The 18351-nt window shown below is 37.4% G+C and overlaps 1 protein-coding gene across 8 annotated transcripts in view; it reads left to right on the top strand.

Moving 5' to 3' along the window:
- LOC131438003 (A disintegrin and metalloproteinase with thrombospondin motifs like) overlaps positions 1–18351 on the top strand; it is a 432210-nt gene that overhangs the window by 391672 nt on the left and 22187 nt on the right. For 7 of the 8 annotated variants that reach the window (XM_058607737.1, XM_058607741.1, XM_058607740.1 and 4 more), the window contains exons 7-8: positions 5227–5369; positions 6522–6577. In XM_058607737.1, coding sequence (XP_058463720.1) covers positions 5227–5369; positions 6522–6577 — 199 coding nt within the window. Of the gene's footprint in view, positions 1–5226; positions 5370–5784; positions 5838–6521; positions 6578–18351 lie in introns of all 8 variants that reach the window. The other variant, XM_058607735.1, reaches the window with a different exon arrangement.

Genomic DNA, 18351 nt, shown 5'->3' with positions numbered 1-18351 from the left:
TCGTTCCAGACAACCAGACAATCATTCCTAACGAAGAGGATAGCTCACTTTGAATGTTTTAAAAGGAAAACTGCATGTGAGAGTTAGGTCACTAGGAGCGAGTAAATACTCATCCCACGGAACCATTTGAGACCACAAGCGAGTGTGACTGGTAGCATATTCTAATGGGTTACTGTTCCAAAGCCCTGTAACCCTAAGACGGTATGCACAAGATAATGCTTCTTGTTTTAGGAACACATATAGTGGTTTAATGCACAGTAGCGCCTCTAGAGCAGCAGTAGGAGTTGTCGTGAATGCTCCTGTCATCGCCATTAGGACCATCCTTTGGAGATGATTTAGCTTTGACTGAACTGTCGCGACTTCTCCTTTCTGCCACCATACAAGACATCCATATGCTAAAATTGGTCTAACGATAGTTGTGTAGATCCAATGAATATATCTGGGTTTGAGTCCCCATGATTTTCCAAAAGCTCGTCTGCATTGGCCGAAAGCCATGCAAGCTCTTTTAATCCTGAAATCAATGTGAGCAGACCAATTCAGTTTTGAGTCAAGAATAACCCCGACGTATTTAACTTGATCGACCACAGTGACCCCTGAAGCAAAGAACTGCAACGGACGAGCTCCTGTAATTATCCTACGATGAGTGAAAAGCACCATTGATGTTTTGCCCGGATTTACAGATAATCCAAACCTGACAACACCATTGTTCAACAGATCGCAGGGCTTGCTGCATTAAATCAAAGAGAGTGTTAATGCTTATACCGGTCATCAATATATGATAATCGTCGGCAAAACCATAAGTCGGAAATCCAAGGTTATTAAGTTTCCTTAACAAACTATCAGCGACTAGGTTCCATAAAAGTGGGGATAGTACACCACCTTGAGGACACCCACAGACACTCAGCTTTCTAATCTCTGGCCCGCCGAAGCGATGATCAAAGAAGTTGATTGCTAAGCATTGCGTGTATCCAGTAAGGGAAAAACCCAAGATATTCCGTTCACGACTGCAATGTTTAACCTCCTGCAGCCATTCAGCCATCGGCACGGAAATACACCTTGACTTAGGAGTTCCTATTTTTGTGGCCTTTTACGACATGGAATAGGAAACCAGTGGATCAATTCTTGGTAAAAAATAATTCCGCCGGATGCCACACGGCTTACCTGTTTGGTGGACTTATACCACCGGTACAGGTGGACCGTAGCGTTATTCTTAGCAGTTGGGAAACCGCTACCGACACTACACGGCTATCTAGGCTGCTCAGAGAGGGAAGTTAACTAAGTACCAAAAAGACTGTGTACAGCATCCTTTTTCATGACAATTTGCCTTGGACCGATTTTTGCACGGTTCGTTTTTGGCAACATAATCGTTCGAATATGGCATATGTAAACCAGTTGATATCAGCATTTTCGAGTTGAAAGTAATTTCATAATTATATTGATTTAAACTACTTACAGCAATAAATGCTGGAAGAACATAACTTCCATATACCATACGACTCAGTTCGTCGAGATCAGCAAATGCGTGTGTGACAAATGATTTCACTCAATTTTTTCGGAGATGGCTAAACCGTTTTCTACAAACTCAGATTCATATGAAAAGTAGTATACTCCCAAGCAAGGTTCCTGAATTACGTTTGGATCCTTCTGATTGCGGAACCACAGGATGATATGTGAAACGAAATTAAAATAATGCAATTCATTTTTCTCGTAGATGGCTGAACCGATCTAAGATTCAAATGAAATCTAAGAATCATCTATGATTCAAATGAGAGGTCTTAAAATCCTATAAAATTTAGTCAGATCCGATTTCTGGTTTAGGAGATACAGGGTGATTAGTATAAAAATGTCCATTTCACATAAATTAATCAGGTTTATCGGGTTTGCGTGTGGTTCGGGTTGTGTGGTCCCAGATTGGCGGTTCAATGCATAGGACGCTTATCTTACAAGCCAGTTGTCGTATGTTCGAGCCCCGACTTGGAAGGATTCTTAGTGTCAGTAGGATCCATAGTACTAGCCATGCAATGATTCTGTACACTAAGAATCGGCTGCGAAGTCTGTTGAAACAGAAAGGCCAAATTCCACAAAAAGGAATGTAATGCCAAGACTTTGCTTTTTGTCGGGTTTGCTGATTTGGATAGTCGATTACGAAATAAATTTATTTCAGTTTAAGCGGTATTCAGTTTTCGATTCGGAATGTACCCCCAAATTTAAATTCGCACGACAATTTCATAAAGATGTCTACACACTCCTCGGGTGAATTTGACTGATTTCGGCTACACCGATTTTAGAACTCCGGTTCCAATATCGAATCGTTCCTCAAAGCTCAATCATTTTTTCAAAAAGGCCAAATCGAACTTTAAAAACAAAAAATCAAATTAAAGGACTTAAGGTCCCATACAAAATTGGTGAATTTTATCCGATTCTGGAATTACAGATGATGAGTTTCGACCATTCGACTCAGTTCGTCGAGTACGCAAAATGTCTGTGTGTGTATGTGTGTGTGTGTGTGTGTATGTGCGTATGTGTGTATGTAACGATTTTTTGCACTATTTTTTCTCGGAGATGGCTGAACCGATTTTCACAAACTTAGATTCAAATGAAAGCTCCTGTGGTCCCATACAAAATTCCTGAATATTATTTCAATCCGACTTCCGGTTCGTGAATTATGGGGTAAAATGTGCAAAAAATTGTAAAAATAAGTGCACTAACTTTTCTCAGAGATGGATGAACCGATTTTCACAAACTTGGGTTCAAATAAAAGGTCTTGTAGTCCCATACAAAATTCCTGAATATTGTTCGGATCCGACTTCCGGTTCCGGAGTTATGGGGTGAAATGTCCAAAAATATGAAAATATGTGTTCTAGCTTTTCTCATAGATGGCGCGACCGATTTTCACAAACTTGGGTTCAAATAAAAGGTCTTGTAGTCCCATACAAAATTCCTGAATATTGTTCGGATTCGACTTCCGGTTCCGGAGTTATGGGGTGAAATGTGCAAAAAAATGAAAATATGTGTTTTAACTTTTCTCATAGATGGCGTTCAAATAAAAGGTCCTGTGGTCCCATACGTAATTCTTGAATGTCATCTGGATCCGACTTCCGGATCCGGAAATATAGGGTAAAGTGTGTTAAAAATTGTATACCATCATTGAAAAGGACGAAAAACCGTAAAAAGTTTTCTAAATCGACCTCAAATCTTCTCCAATTAATAATTTTTTATCAGCAGACGGTCAAACAAACCGATTTCGGTTATTGTTTTTAGGAATCGAAGAAAATTATTTTGAAGAATATAACAGTATTATATATGATAGTATGATTGATATGAGAAACATTACACCACTAGGTGGATTAAAACAGGTTTTTCGTTTTGTTTCGCTTCTCCAAGTATAACAGTTTCTACACATTTTACCCTATAATTCCGGAATCCAAATGAAATTAAGAAATTGTGTATGTTACCATAAGACCATTCATTTGAATCTAAATATTTTGGAATCGGTCTCGCCATCTTTGAGAAAAGCGAGTAAGTAATTTGAAATTGGAATTTTCACACTAATCACCTTATAAGTCCGGAACCAGAAGCCGCCTTTGAGAAAAGTTGGTGCACTTATTTGCACACTTTACTCCATATTTCCGGAACCGGAAGATGGATTCTAAAAATATTCAGGAATTTTGTATGCGACCACAAGACCTTTCATTTGAATCTATGTTAGTGAAAATTTTTCGTACTCAACGAACTGAGCCGTATGTTATATGACAATGGCCTCGGTTCAAAAGTCGGTTTTTACAGTGATTGCATAACCTTTCTATATTAGAAGGGAAAAATAATGTTTATACGTTATATACAACTATACAACAAGAAATGTTCACGATCAAACACTTAACACTCTCTCACTCTTCACGACAAAATCGGTTGACCCGTCTCCGAATAAATCGAGTGCATTTTTTTTGCACATTTTACCCTGTTACTATCGAGCCGAAATTTCGATCTAGATAAAATTCAAACATTCACACAAATACACACACATACACAGACACACACAGATATTTGTTCAGTTCGTCGAGCTGAGTCGAATGGTATATGACATCTGTGATCAGCTACGATGGAGTAACGAGACTGCGGATGAGCAGAGCCAAGCCCAATTCCATCAACAACTGTCGATCACACCGGGAAACTATCACGAAAGTTTTCCTTAAATTATTAATCAAACCTTGCGATCAAGGTCAAGAGCAAACTTAACACACTGAATGCTAAGGCTCTTCGGCCAGTCCTGTTCGCTTTCCAAATAGTCACTACCTGCTTCGCGCGCGAGGCTCAAACGTTTGTAGACTGCTCATTATTTTTAACTCTCAAACGAACTAAAAATCCATCATCATCATACCGAACACAGTAACTTAATTCGTCTCACAATAATATATATAAACAAAAAGAGAAAGAAAATACATTTATTTTATATTTACATTACAATTTTATTCAAACTAGAAATGACTATAGCTTATACTTTAAGTTCTGTTGACATTTTTAACGTATTTTCTCAATTATAACTATTTGACAATCAATTATACATGAATTATCGGTGGGCAGGCTGAGTGTGTCCTGATTAGATACTTTGCCTCCACGAGCCTCAATGTCACAATATTGAGTGAAAAGCCTCTACTCGTATTTTTATCAGACTATTCATTATTCACTGTTTTCCTCTGGATTTATATTGCCTTAATTGTACACCCATTAAACATTGATTGGGGCGGACAGATGGCTGATATGAAAACCGCCAGCTTCTCGTTTGTGTCTGGCTGAAGTCCCGATGATGAAGAGCGCAAGCCCCAAATCAGTGAAATTGAATCTGGCGGGAAACCAGTTTGTTCTCGATACAATGCGAGTGATTGCAGTGCAAGGCTCATCGGTCATTGGGTGGCCGAAGGGGCCATTATGCTCGTACCTTTCCATTTCCAAGCCAATTACGTAAGATTTTTTTTTCACTCCATGGCCTGCGGTCAAGAAGGACAAATCGACACAGGGGTGGCGATCGAAGATGAACACAGTCAATTATACAATTAAGGTCACCGTCGGACGGAGGAAGATATCAGTAATATTCGTGTGGCTTCGGCCAGGGGATTGGCTGAGATTGGAGTGATGCGATGGTTTATGCATTCGAATAAAGCAAAAGCCCAACCGCAACGTGTGAGAATTATTGTAATAAATGAGCTTTTTTTTCTTCGATTGTTTCAGGGTCGTGATGCCACTCCATATCTCGAAAGGAATCGCGTTGGACGCGATGCGATCGATTCTGCCGCTGCCCTCACCGATATGGGCAAGTATCTGTTCCGAGAGCGAAGACTGCCGGTGTACGACATTGCGGTTGCCATCACGAAGTAAGTATGAACCCGTTGAGATCAACGTACGAGACGGCGTGACTCGTGTTGGTCATCAGGATCCAACCCAGAAAGGACTCGCAAGTACCTAACGGAACCGTTTTCCGATGAACGCCGAAAAACAGGCGAAGTTACACGAACATGGCGCGTACCCGACTTTCTGAGATGATACGAGTTGGACAGTTGGGTTCGGAGACAATGCCCTGCTCCAAGAACTCTATCCCGCTGACATATAGACAGAAACGATCGCTATAGAAATCTGTGTTCATTAACTCTATCAACATTGAGTTCAAAATTTACGTCATAATCATCATACCTTTCTCTTGTAACAAATCTTTAGATCTCGTACTTAAAAATCCTTGACAAACATGTTTTCCGAACTTGTTTGACTAACTTTAATTGAGCTCTTTCGCAGGTATGATATGTGCCGAAGAAGGAAAGGCGGTCGTTGTACGAAAGGCACAGCTGGTAAACAAACTTGTTACGTCACTCTATTTCCCTTCAAACTTAGTCGATATTTCTCTATCAAATACGATTATTCTAATTACTAATTTCTCCGTCCTCTAATCGCATCTAATTGGTTTCATTCAACTTCAACTTATTGCTTAAAACCGATGCAATCAGGCCTTCCAATAGGCAGTTTATGTTAGTTTCCTTATTATAATGGCCCGTTGGAATCCTGGTATGCATCGTTAAGTGATCGGTTTTACTTCACATTTGCTCTCCAATTAATTCACCGAAAGTTTCATCCAGAATTGGTTATCTAACCCGGCGAGTACAATGTTACGATAACAGCTTACCTGGACAACTACTAACCCCGTAAACAAGCGCGACGTCCTGCTGCGGTGGTTCCGAACTGCACAATCTTCAAGTTTCCTTCCCGCAATCCCTGTAACAGAGCCCGACGGGAAGTGAAACTCCAATCAGAGATGGTTTGATACTAACGGCACGATTTCCTTCCACGACTACTACAACAACAACAGTGGAACTACACAAACACAAGACACCGTACACGAACCTTTTATATTTTTTCCCTTTACACACCTATCCTTTCGTGAGCGAGAGCGAGAGGCAAAATGAAATGAACAACTTCAGCCATCACCAAATTCACGTTTTGTTTTATTAAAAGCTGGAAATTATTACCTTTTACAGACTAGATATGTGTAGAAGACAGTATGCAAATGACGCGTGTAATCGCGGTACCGCAGGTAATTATAGGCCAACAAGTCGGCAGCAATTTCCTTCTTTTCTAGCACCAACAACTATGCAAACATCTGTTCTGTCAGTCTGTCAGCCTGTCAGTCTGTCTGTCTTCCTAGCTCTCTTTCCTTCTCAGCCCAGGAAGACACTACTTTTCCAACTTCATGGACAATCTTTCCCTTCAATCGTCCAATCATTCAGCTCTTCTTTAACAGATTGCCTGCGCCAACTACCTCGAATATTGTATTTCTCCTGTACAAAAAAATAAATACCGTGCTTTACTTAAAACTCTAAACTTCACCACTATTCTTCGTAATCGATCAATCAATTGGTTTCTCTATTCTTCTGTTTCAAACTTCTGTATAAATCCCCTTCAGTAGATTCAGTGCTTCCTGACAAATCGACAGAAACTCGCACTTTTTCTCTACTTTACTCACTCTCATCGACCTGCTCAGTGTACAGTTTCTCATTTTGTGTCACCACAGCACTTTTCGGTGTGTTTGTGTATATCATCTAAGTTTTTGATTGGTAAAAAAATGTACAAAAACTCCTGCGTGTGTTGTGTTCTTAAAATATCATTCACAGTAGGCCTAGGAACATATATTTGTAAATAATGTAGAAGGCAGTGTTATCAACATTCATGAGTGTGGGATACAACCCGACCAGAGTTTTTTTTATAAAACGATAGAAACTAAACTATAAATTAATTGAAGTTTTGCAACTCATATGGAATCTGAGTACTAAGTATTACTGGACTCCCCCTCAATGCGCAGCGAATGTATGGAGGTTAAGCATTTGGTGCACTATATTAAAAAACGGTGACCCGAAGAACAAATTTTGCAATCGCTGTAAAAACCGACTTTACAACCGAGGTCCGGAGGGCCGAGTGTCATATACCATTCGACTCAGTTCATCGAGATCACAAAATTTTTGTCTGTGTGCAAGTGTGTGTGTGTGTATGTGACAAATAATATCGCTCAAATTTCTCGGAGATGGCTGAACCGATTTTCACAAACTTAGATTCATATGAAAGGTCTTATGGCTTCATACAATTTTCTTGAATTTCATTTGGATCCGACTTCCGGTTCCGGAATGACAAGAAAATATGTTCAAATTTATTTAAAAAATGCGCTCTCAATTTTCTCGGAAATGTCTTCACCGATTTTCACAAACTAAGAAGCAAATAAAGGGTTTTGAAATTCTTTAAAAATTTCCTGAAAAGTTGATACAGACCCGACTTACGGTTCCGGTATTACAGTGCGATTAGTGAAAATTTTCGATTTCATGAGTATCTTTTCACAAGCGATAGCGAAACGAGGTGCACATTTTTATAAAACTTACAGCTGAATTCATCTAGTTATCTTGTTAGTTAATACATATATAAAATTACTTTGGGACTACTAGTCCTTCCGAAAGTACCGATAATGGTGAAGAAAATCCCCAAAAACGGAACTCACTTCGATTCTTCAGCAACGGTTGAGCCAATTTTCACGAATCATGATTCAAATAAAAGTTCTAATTGTCTTTAAATATACTGTGCAATTTCATCCTGATCCCACTTCTGGTTCCGAAATTATAGGGCGATGAGTGTCAAAACATTCAAACCGTCATTCAAAATGACGATGTAAAACTAGTACGCGACGGTACGTGCGGCTTTGTTCCGTTCGCAACGTGCTTTGTTCAATTTATTGTAAAGCGTGCAGGGTTGCCACATTGAAATTTATATTTTTCTGATGAAACAAATTTAAATTTCTAATTCTTTTATTCAATTTTTACCTACTTTTTTGTGTTATTACAAGACCATTTTAACTATGCTTTTCTAGAAAAGTACACTTATTGCCTTGCTCATATAGAAAGTTTATGCAATCTCTTGAAAAATTGACTAGTGAAAATTGGCCCAGAGGGCTAAGTGTTCTATGTCATTCGACACAGTTCATAATGCTGACAAAATATGTGTCTGTGCGTGTATGTGTGTGAGTATGTTGCAAATAATGTCAAACTCATAAAATAAAAAATCTCAAAGTCCCATAGGTTGCTATTGATTTCCACACCGTCATTTAGAGCGACGATGCAAAAAAGGGTAATATTTTTCTAGATTTGGCTAAAAACTGATTCAATTTTTAGGCTATATTAGCCACTTACTAAACGAACGGACTTCGGCTATGCTGGTTCCAAGTTTCCGGTTCCATAAGTACCGGAAATAGTGGTCAAAAAGTTCAAAATGAGACTCACTCAATTTTCTCAGAGATGATTTGAATGATTTCCACAAACTTAAGCTCAAATAAAAGTTTCTATAGGTGTCTGTTTAGTTTCATCCTGGTCCGACTTCCGGTTCCAGATCTGTAGGGTAAAGTGAGTTTAATCATTTAGTGCGACGATGCAAAATAAAGAAAAATTCTTTTTAACTTGACATACCTGTTTACAAATTGAAAAGGTTATGTTAGTTTATATCCAAAAAAAAGTTTCCTATTTTATTCAAGATTAAAAAAAAATTCTTCACGGAATCTTCTAGCGATATTTTTGAAACCATAAGTAATATGAGAAAGGCATCATAACACCACTAGGTGGATTAAAACAGGTTTTTATAAATAATCACAATAGAAACGATTTATTGCCGAGGCACTGTTATCAAATACGTCAACGTGTGTACATGTTTATATATATAAGGGTGTTTAGGTTTGTGTATATGCGAGGGATTACTTGAATGTGTAAGTGTTTTTTTCGAAATGATAAAGGTCAATTGCCGCCTGACACTTGTAATAAGGTTGGGAGCAAAAGCTTCAGAATTACACTTCTTTTGTGAAAATTTAACATCTGATTCAACTGGGTCAGCACGGAGATTCGTAGACATAATCGTTGTATGATTGATTATCTCTTCTTGAGGTTCCGCCTAACGATGGCCCAATCTTTTAACGTAGGACTACGTCTTTTTTTGCATATTGAGGGAAGGCTTTGAATTTTTAACAGGTTTTTGAATATCATTACACCTACTCCTTGTAAATGTTTTTACACATCGATTATAGTAGATAAATCTATATAAAGGGTGATTTTTTAAGAGCTTGAGAACTTTTTTAAACAATAAAACGCATAAAATTTGCAAAATCTCATCGGTTCTTTATTTTAAACGTTAGATTGGTACATGACATTTACTTTTTGAAGATAATTTCATTTAAATGTTGACCGCGGCTGCGTCTTAGGTGGTCCATTCGGAAAGTCCAATTTTGGGCAACTTTTTCAAGCATTTCGGCCGGAATAGCCCGAATTTCTTCGGAAATGTTGTCTTCCAAAGCTGGAATAGTTACTGGCTTATTTCTGTAGACTTTAGACTTGACGTAGCCCCACAAAAAATAGTCTAAAGGCGTCAAATCGCATGATCTTGGTGGCCAACTTACCGGTCCATTTCTTGAGATGAATTGTTCTCCGAAGTTTTCCCTCAAAATGGCCATAGAATCGCGAGCTGTGTGGCATGTAGCGCCATCTTGTTGAAACCACATGTCAACCAAGTTCAGTTCTTCCATTTTTGGCAACAAAAAGTTTGTTAGCATCGAACGATAGCGATCGCCATTCACTGTAACGTTGCGTCCAACAGCATCTTTGAAAAAATACGGTCCAATGATTCCACCAGCGTACAAACCACACCAAACAGTGCATTTTTCGGGATGCATGGGCAGTTCTTGAACGGCTTCTGGTTGCTCTTCACTCCAAATGCGGCAATTTTGCTTATTTACGTAGCCATTCAACCAGAAATGAGCCTCATCGCTGAACAAAATTTGTCGATAAAAAAGCGGATTTTCCGAATGGACCACCTAAGACGCAGCCGCGGTCAACATTTAAATGAAATTATCTTCAAAAAGTAAATGTCATGTACCAATCTAACGTTTAAAATAAAGAACCGATGCGATTTTGCAAATTTTATGCGTTTTATTGTTTAAAAAAGTTCTCAAGCTCTTAAAAAATCACCCTTTATTTGAGATAATACGTGGTCAAAAGTTCAATTAATAAGGAACAATGTCTAGTATTCCTTGTTCTCCAAGCCATTTTCAAGACAATTTCGAGTAAATAAGTTCATACTGCATTTCGCATAACACGAACACTTCTATTTAAAAAATCTATTATGTGCGGTTCGTCAAAGCCGTATTAAAGGTTATTGTACACATCGGCAAGTGGACCTGTGCGGATTTTTTAATGCGATGTTTTCCTCACATGAGATGCAACCATTTCCATCGGGATTCTTTTGATGCTGCCTTTATCATTGAGAGCTAAACTAAACGGTCCATTTCAGGGCATACAAAAGAAAAACTGCTGTCTGAATATTCAAAACAAAAATTACCAGTCAATGGGATCATAGTTGTGTAGTGTTGGGATAGTTTTCTTCCTTTAGCTTCACCTGGATGTTATTTGCGACGTTCAGCTTGATGCATTTTTTCCTTATTGGTAAGATGCCAAATCCACCTATTTTACAATGAGCATTAGTGTTGCTTGTAGCAAACAACAGACATTTTTCCAGACACTGTTGCACATAAACTTTTTGTTTGGTTCCTACCAGACGCGATGTAAATGCCGCTCTTCAAACCACATGGAACAGATGAACTGCCAAACAGCTTTGCCACCTTATCTCTTCCAGTTGTCGCATAAATTTCCTGTCCAGAAAGCAGTTAAAAATCTGTCTTGATGAAGTTTTTATTACCCTGTTCCAAGCAATTAAACTTTGTCAACATCTTCAAATACAGCTTTTGCGATCGTACTGTGAAAGGCATGTTTTCACTTTTCATTACTGCCAACGGGAAACTGGACACGAGAGAAAATAGATGAATGAAATTGCAAAAATACGAAAATTTACAAATCGTTAGATAAAGACTTGAACCCGCAACCACCTTCTTTCCGTGAAGATGCTCTACCAACTAAGCCACTCAGGAACAAGTTGCAGTACGTTGGTAATTCAATAGTACACCATTGGAAAATTTACTTGAATTGACCTATGTTTTCACGAGCCAATCACAGTATGGCATAATGATGTCATGCTTTTGAGTTCTTCATGCATGATAAAAATACCCCAGTGTTCTGCACAGTATTAACTTCCGCACACAACAGAAGCTATAAATATAGGAGAAGTGAAATATTCACTTTGTCATCCGCTCGGTCCGGTTGGATAATGCCGTAGAGAAGGCTGCTTGTGCACATCAGCAAGTGGACATTCCACGGGTTTATTTGCTATGCCGTTCGCCTCGTACGAGTGACAATAATTTTCAATGTGTGTTCGCGTATAAGAAAATCACTCTAACAGAATGGGTAATCTAACGTTATGTTTCAGAACTAAAGGCGTACGTGTGCGAGAATAAAGATTGCAAGTTTTTCTGTGGAAATGCAAGAGGAAAACAAAGTTCCACTTGTAAAATGATTTACAATACAGTTGTTCATGCGAAAAGTTAATTTTCGAGCGAGAAATATCTTTTTCTATCACTATTATTTTTTCAGCACCCACCGTCCTGCTTATTATTTCGATTTGGAGTCAACACCTGCTAGTCGATAGTCACGCCCGTTTTTAGTTCGATACATTCGTTGTAGATGACACTTTCCGTGTGCTTGCTCATCTCAGACGGAAAGGTTGGGGTTTTTGCCAAAAAAAACAGTCGATCACTCTTTATGACGTTTTAAGACCTTCGATTCTCTATTCCCCTTCTATTCAGTCTTTTTGACTATCGACAAGCGTTCTCCGAAAACTTTTCTTACGCTTCAAACAGTTCATTTGTCACATTTAACAATTTACCGACGTGTGGGTAATTCAGATTTTCACGCTACTCGGTAACAACTTTGACCTACTGGTTTCCTTACTTCCGTACCATCTTCTCAACTAATGACCAGGGATGACCTCTGTTTGGATATGGAACTCCACACCTGGAAATGCGGTTTTTTATCACCGTCGTCCTACAACCAGCCTGAAAGGTCGAGGTTCTAATGAGAAGTGTTGTGGTCCCATACAAAATGTTTAAATTTTATTCAAATCCGACTTCCGGTCCCGGACTTTGGAGGTGATATGTGCAAAAAAATGAAATTTGTGCACTTACTTTACTCAAAGATGGCTGCGCCAATTTTCACGAACTTAAATTCAAATGAAAGGTATTTAAAAGCCCTACAAAATTTCTAAATGTTGTCTTCATACGATTTCCGGTTCCAGAATAACAGTGTGATTAGTTTTTTTTTTTTTTTATTTAAAAGATGTTTTTATTCAGGCCTATTTGCGTACAAGCTTTACGTGGCCGAATTAGCCGATTTTTTAAATAAACAATGTTTTGAAGTGGATCTCGTTGTCACTCTTTTTCTAGGAGGAGAAGAGCTTCCATTTCCCTCCTGCGAGGGTTGAGGGGCACTTGAGTGTGATTAGTGTAAAAAAATTGATTTTAAGGGTTCTTCATTAATCACATTGATAATTATACATAAATTTCACTAGTTAGTAGATTTTGTTGGCAAATATCCAAATAATTTCTCTCAGTTATACCGGTCCTCAGTTTCCGATTCCGGAAGTATCAGAAATGGAAATTCGATTTTCCCATCTCATTCCGTTTTTGGAAAGATGGCTGAGCAGATTTTCATAAACTTAGCATCAAATGAAAAGTATTATGGTCATATACAAAACTCATGAATTTTATCCAGATCCAAGTTCCGGAATTAAATATCCTAATGGGATTTCTTTTTGTTATTCAAGATTTAATGAAAACATGAGTAATATGAGAAAGGCATAATCACACTACTAGGTAGATTGAAACAGGTTGTTTTGAATTTTCACTGATTTTTTCCAACAGATTTATTGAAAAATAATAATTCTTACAAATATGTGTTCTGTGAGTGTCTAGTGCAGAAGTAAATCAAATTTATAAATATCTAAATCCAAATTGAGCTCTACACTGAAAAAATCGATATAAAAAGCAAAAACGGAATTTTTAACCAAGATTTATGTTCCCTACAAACCATTGATAATAAAGTTTTGTGTCTGAAGTGATATAGTTTTGAGTGTTTTCATCGAAAACTAAACCAACAAACGTCATAATTATGGCAAAATTATAATTATTGCAAAACTACAACGATACTCAATTTTGGAGAAGATTTGATCTGAACTTAACTACTAAGTATACTTTCATGGATCGTTTTAAGCGTACAGATTAACTAATTCAGCTCCGATTCTTCGATGTCGTTTGATTCTATCAATATTGCGAGCTTCTTTCCAATATGTTATTTGTAAGCTAAACTTTCAACTTTGATGAAAAAAATATCAGTTCGGAAAACAAACAAATTTTTTTTATTAAAAATTGTTTTCTTTGAAGTAGAGAAAATTAGGGAATTTCGAACCATGGGGAATATTGAACTATTAATCTTATCAGTCATTATCTGCCATCGATCTATATAAAACTTCTGACATCGTAGTTTCTCTGATTCATCTAATTTTTTCAATTGGCAGACGTGTTTTGTGCTTTCTGTAATAATCAAAAGATTTTCGAGATATATAAAATGTTTTTGCGATTCAATAACTAGATTGTTTACTCAACAGTTTTGCATAAAACCAAGCAGTTAAAAATCTTAAAACGAACGCACATTCGACGTCACCTGATGCGGTAAGCGATCTGCAATAAAAAGTTGGTAACAAGCAATAAAAAGTTGGTAAAACACAGAAACATAAAAATTCAGCAAAACAACAAAAAATCGTACTTCAGTAAACCAAAGGAAAAGAAACAAGAATCACAAACTACTGATAAATACGTGGATTACTTGTACCAGGAAATATCTTCTTCGTGAGAACTGGTTGTCTGGTTATTTGGAACGACAACTTGATAAACACATAGTTCGTTATACGGACGGTTGTCCATTGGATGGTCGTGCTGGTGCTGATGTCTACTGTCGTGAAATGAGGCTAGAGCAGTCTCGTTCACTTGGTAGATACTGCTGTACTGTGTTCCAAGCATAAATCTGCGCGATTCTGTGTGTTTACCAGATTTCAATCTGAAAATGTAAAAAAATTGCATCATTGCAGTATTCTGGTCAGAGCTCTGATTGAACATTGCAAACAGCATGCTGAATATAACTCGTGTGGTTTGTGTAAATGTGATCACGGTACTTCATATCATCTGATATGCAAGGATGGCTTTTATCGTATCAAAGAACGTTCACTGGCAACTCTTCAACGATTGAATCAGTGCCATCAAAGAGGAAATCATCGCAACAAATAAAACCTGGCATGGCTCATTTAACATAGAATCGACACCAGTGCAAGAGCGAATTTCTCTCGATGACATTTCTGAGAATCAAAGGTTAGCACGCTGCTGTGGAGATCCTCTCTGAAGCAACAAACGCTTATTCTCGTTTCGCGATCCGATTCTATACAGACAGTTGATAATTGCGATAGAATCATTTTACTATTGCCGCTTATTCTAACTATGTGCATATAACCTTTGTGTAAGTTGTGTCTATGAAAATGTCTGTGAATGCTCCACACAAGGGTTTTGAAATATTGCAACCTAGTATGAGAATCATCAAGTTGAATCATCGATTCGATTTTCTGCGATAATTGTCAACTTGCGATTCTCTCTTGGGAAATTCCACACAGCAACGATCACTATCAGACTGTAATTTTTTAAGGGTGTGAAATACTCAGAGTATGAAGTGGAGCGAAGAAATGTAGCAAAATTCTCTCACGGTTCATGCATTGAGAGACTCGAGTTCTTGTAGCATCTTCTACCGGATTGAAAATGTTGTATACAATATAGATAGCAATATAGCAGCTTCTGTCAAATTTTCGGCAATCACCAACATTGCTGATATGTAACTGTCCCGCATTGGTGCAACTACGTATACGGATTTTTGGTTCTCCATACATGGTTGAATCTGTGAATGGGGAGCGCAAATTGAAAGATGTTCTAATGTTTCTCACCCAATGTGGTAAGAAGCTGCAGACATAGGGGTTAATCGTTCTTCCTGATTTGAATGAATACTTTTTGTTTATACCTTAAAAGGTTTTAACAGATTGTTTGGCATCCCGTATGTGATGCTGAATTAACTTCTGTTCATACATATTGCGAACTGTTCTGCATTCTTTCGGGAATCATCCTTTCGTGCATACAGAACGATTTGTTTCTTTTTGTTTTGTACTGTTTTCCCAACTCACCCACTACACAATTCCCTTCCATGTTCCTTTTATCCTTCCCTTTCCATCGGAAAAATGATGAGAAACCACTACAAGGCACAAATCTCCAAATAACTAGGGGAACGTGCCATTTGAGCCAGTTAGTTTTGATTCCTGATTCTGAACATAAAAACAGTAGCAAAATTACTGATGAAGACGTGGATTATTTAACGCAAGAAATTGGAAATTATGAAGAAACAAAACAACTCAATTCATTGCAATGAGTGCAATTAAGCGATGTGTCAAAATGACTGACGAACTTTCCATATACAAAATCTACGACTCCGAATAAACATCATTTTTATATATACGGGTGCTAGTATTTTGGGATCACCTCTAATTTCGTAAAGCGCTAGTGCTCAAAAGTTTAAGCACCACGAAAAATGTCCTCATGCAAAATTTGAGCTAAATCGGACATGCTTAAGGGGTGCTGGGGTGTTTGAAAATTTTCGATCTTGAAAAAGCACCATAGGGGGGAGTACATAAAATTTCCAAAATCGAAAATACTTTTGATGCCGAAACTCTTAAAACTGCATGAAACATCGAAATTTAGTGTCATCTCAAAAAAAATTTTTTTGAAAAAATCAACTTTCTCGGAAAAAATCAACTTTTTTTCTAAGTCCCAAAAGGTCGATTTTTTCAAAAAAATTTTTTTTCGAGATGACACTAAATCTCGACGTTTCATGCAATTCTAAGCCTTTTGGCATCAAAATTTTTTTTCGATCTCGAAAATTTCATGTACTCCCCCCTATGTTGATTTTTCAAGATATATGAAAATTCCACTAAGTGGACTGAGAAGGGTTTTTTTTAGATTAGCATTACTCTTCTCATACAAATAGGCAACGCAAAGGTCAAGCACTAGTTTGGGAAAATGATGCTGACTGTGTGACATAAAAACTGAAGCATGCTTTTGTGAACTACTCGAATCAATCTGAATCAATTGGTGTCAGAATTAGTATCCGAAATTATTCAATAAAAGTATGAAATATATTTTCATGAGACTGTTATGAAAGAAGAGAAAGGCATTATCACACCACTAGGTGGATTAGGAAGGGGTTTTTTTTATTACTCTTAAGCAGTGCTGTAAAACTTCATTCAATTCAATTGAAACCGAATGTGGCACACATTACCGATCACTCTACTGCAGCAAACTTCACACATACATCTTATTGGATGCACATAAATTGAGCGTCGCAGTTCACGCCAATTTACGTGGAAGAACATTTAATATTGTGTCTAAAATTCCATGGCATGAAATTCAATGAAATAAAAAAAAATACTGGCAGCAACCGCCGCGACTTGAACCGAGAATTATTTGATCGCAAGTACGTCTGTTAATCGACTGAACCACAGAAGCATGCATCTGATTGGTTTGTAAAAGGTGCATTTAAATTCATACTGTCGCTCTTGCCAGGAGAATGCAAGTTACAGTTGAAACCAGTCAAATTCAAGGTAATCCAACATTAAGTCATTACAAATGGAATTTTCCGTCATTTGACAAATTAGGTCTTTATGAATTACACACGGAAAGACCGATATCAGCATTTTGGCGAAAAAATTAGTTGATTTTCTGATTTTAGTTAGTTATTTTTTGAGACAACTAAAAAAATCTTACTTTTGCTAATTTAGATTTTTTAATTCTAATTTCCTTGATAATAATAAAATATTTATTGAAATGGCTATTTTTTTAGTTGAATTCACCAATTGTCATTTCTTAGCTAAGGCACACTTCATATCCATTCAACTAATTTTTTAGTTGAATTAGAGAAATAAAACGTTGTTTTCAACCAACATGAATAGTTGAATTGGTTTCTGCAATTTGCAGCTATATGGCGCTCTGTCGCCGAAATAACGCACCGTAATGACTACTAGCCACTAGATGGCACACTACTACCGAAAAAAATTTCAGTCGCGGTTGTCTTTTCTATATTGGCAGGTATAAATACGATGGTGTATTGGAGAAAAACACATAAGCGAAACATAAACTTCTTTTTGAACATTTTTCTTCTAAATCACTGTTTTCTTCATTCGACTTCGCGAAATCGACTCTCTCACTGAAAACTTTGAGCACTCGGAAAATAAAAACCGAATACAAGTAGTACATCGAACGGCGTGGCCCGGAAGGTTGGAAGATAGAAAAAACATCATTTGACATGTACAATTAGAGTGCAACATTCGAAACTCAATTCACTGTTCCGCGTAAAAACATTATTACGCACAATCGCTTCAAATGCGCACAAATTCTGAATAAATACACTTTCCACTAACAGTTTACGTCATTTTTACATACCGGTTTAGAAATTTATATATGGATATATCGTAACACATGCATAAAACATCTAAACAATTTGCAAGCAGTTTCAACAAGACTGTCCCTTTTAGCTTTTTATTGGATTGTTTTGTTTTGACACTTCTCATGAAGTTTGTGGCTAATAAACTGGTGATAGATAAATAGAAACAAATTTTCTGATTTCAAAAACAAAATTAGTTGTCAATGAGAATTTCGTGTTGGATTGAGATATTGCTGGTTTGTGTCCAGAATATTCGCCAACTAAACACATTCTCTAAAAATAAGAGTTTTTTCAGCAAATAAATTCTCAATTTTAACTA

The sequence above is a fragment of the Malaya genurostris genome, chromosome 3 (genome assembly GCF_030247185.1).
Source record: "Malaya genurostris strain Urasoe2022 chromosome 3, Malgen_1.1, whole genome shotgun sequence".
Lineage (NCBI taxonomy): Eukaryota > Metazoa > Arthropoda > Insecta > Diptera > Culicidae > Malaya > Malaya genurostris.
The sequence above is the reverse complement of the archived record's forward strand: the minus strand, read 5'-3'. Positions and strand labels throughout refer to the sequence as shown.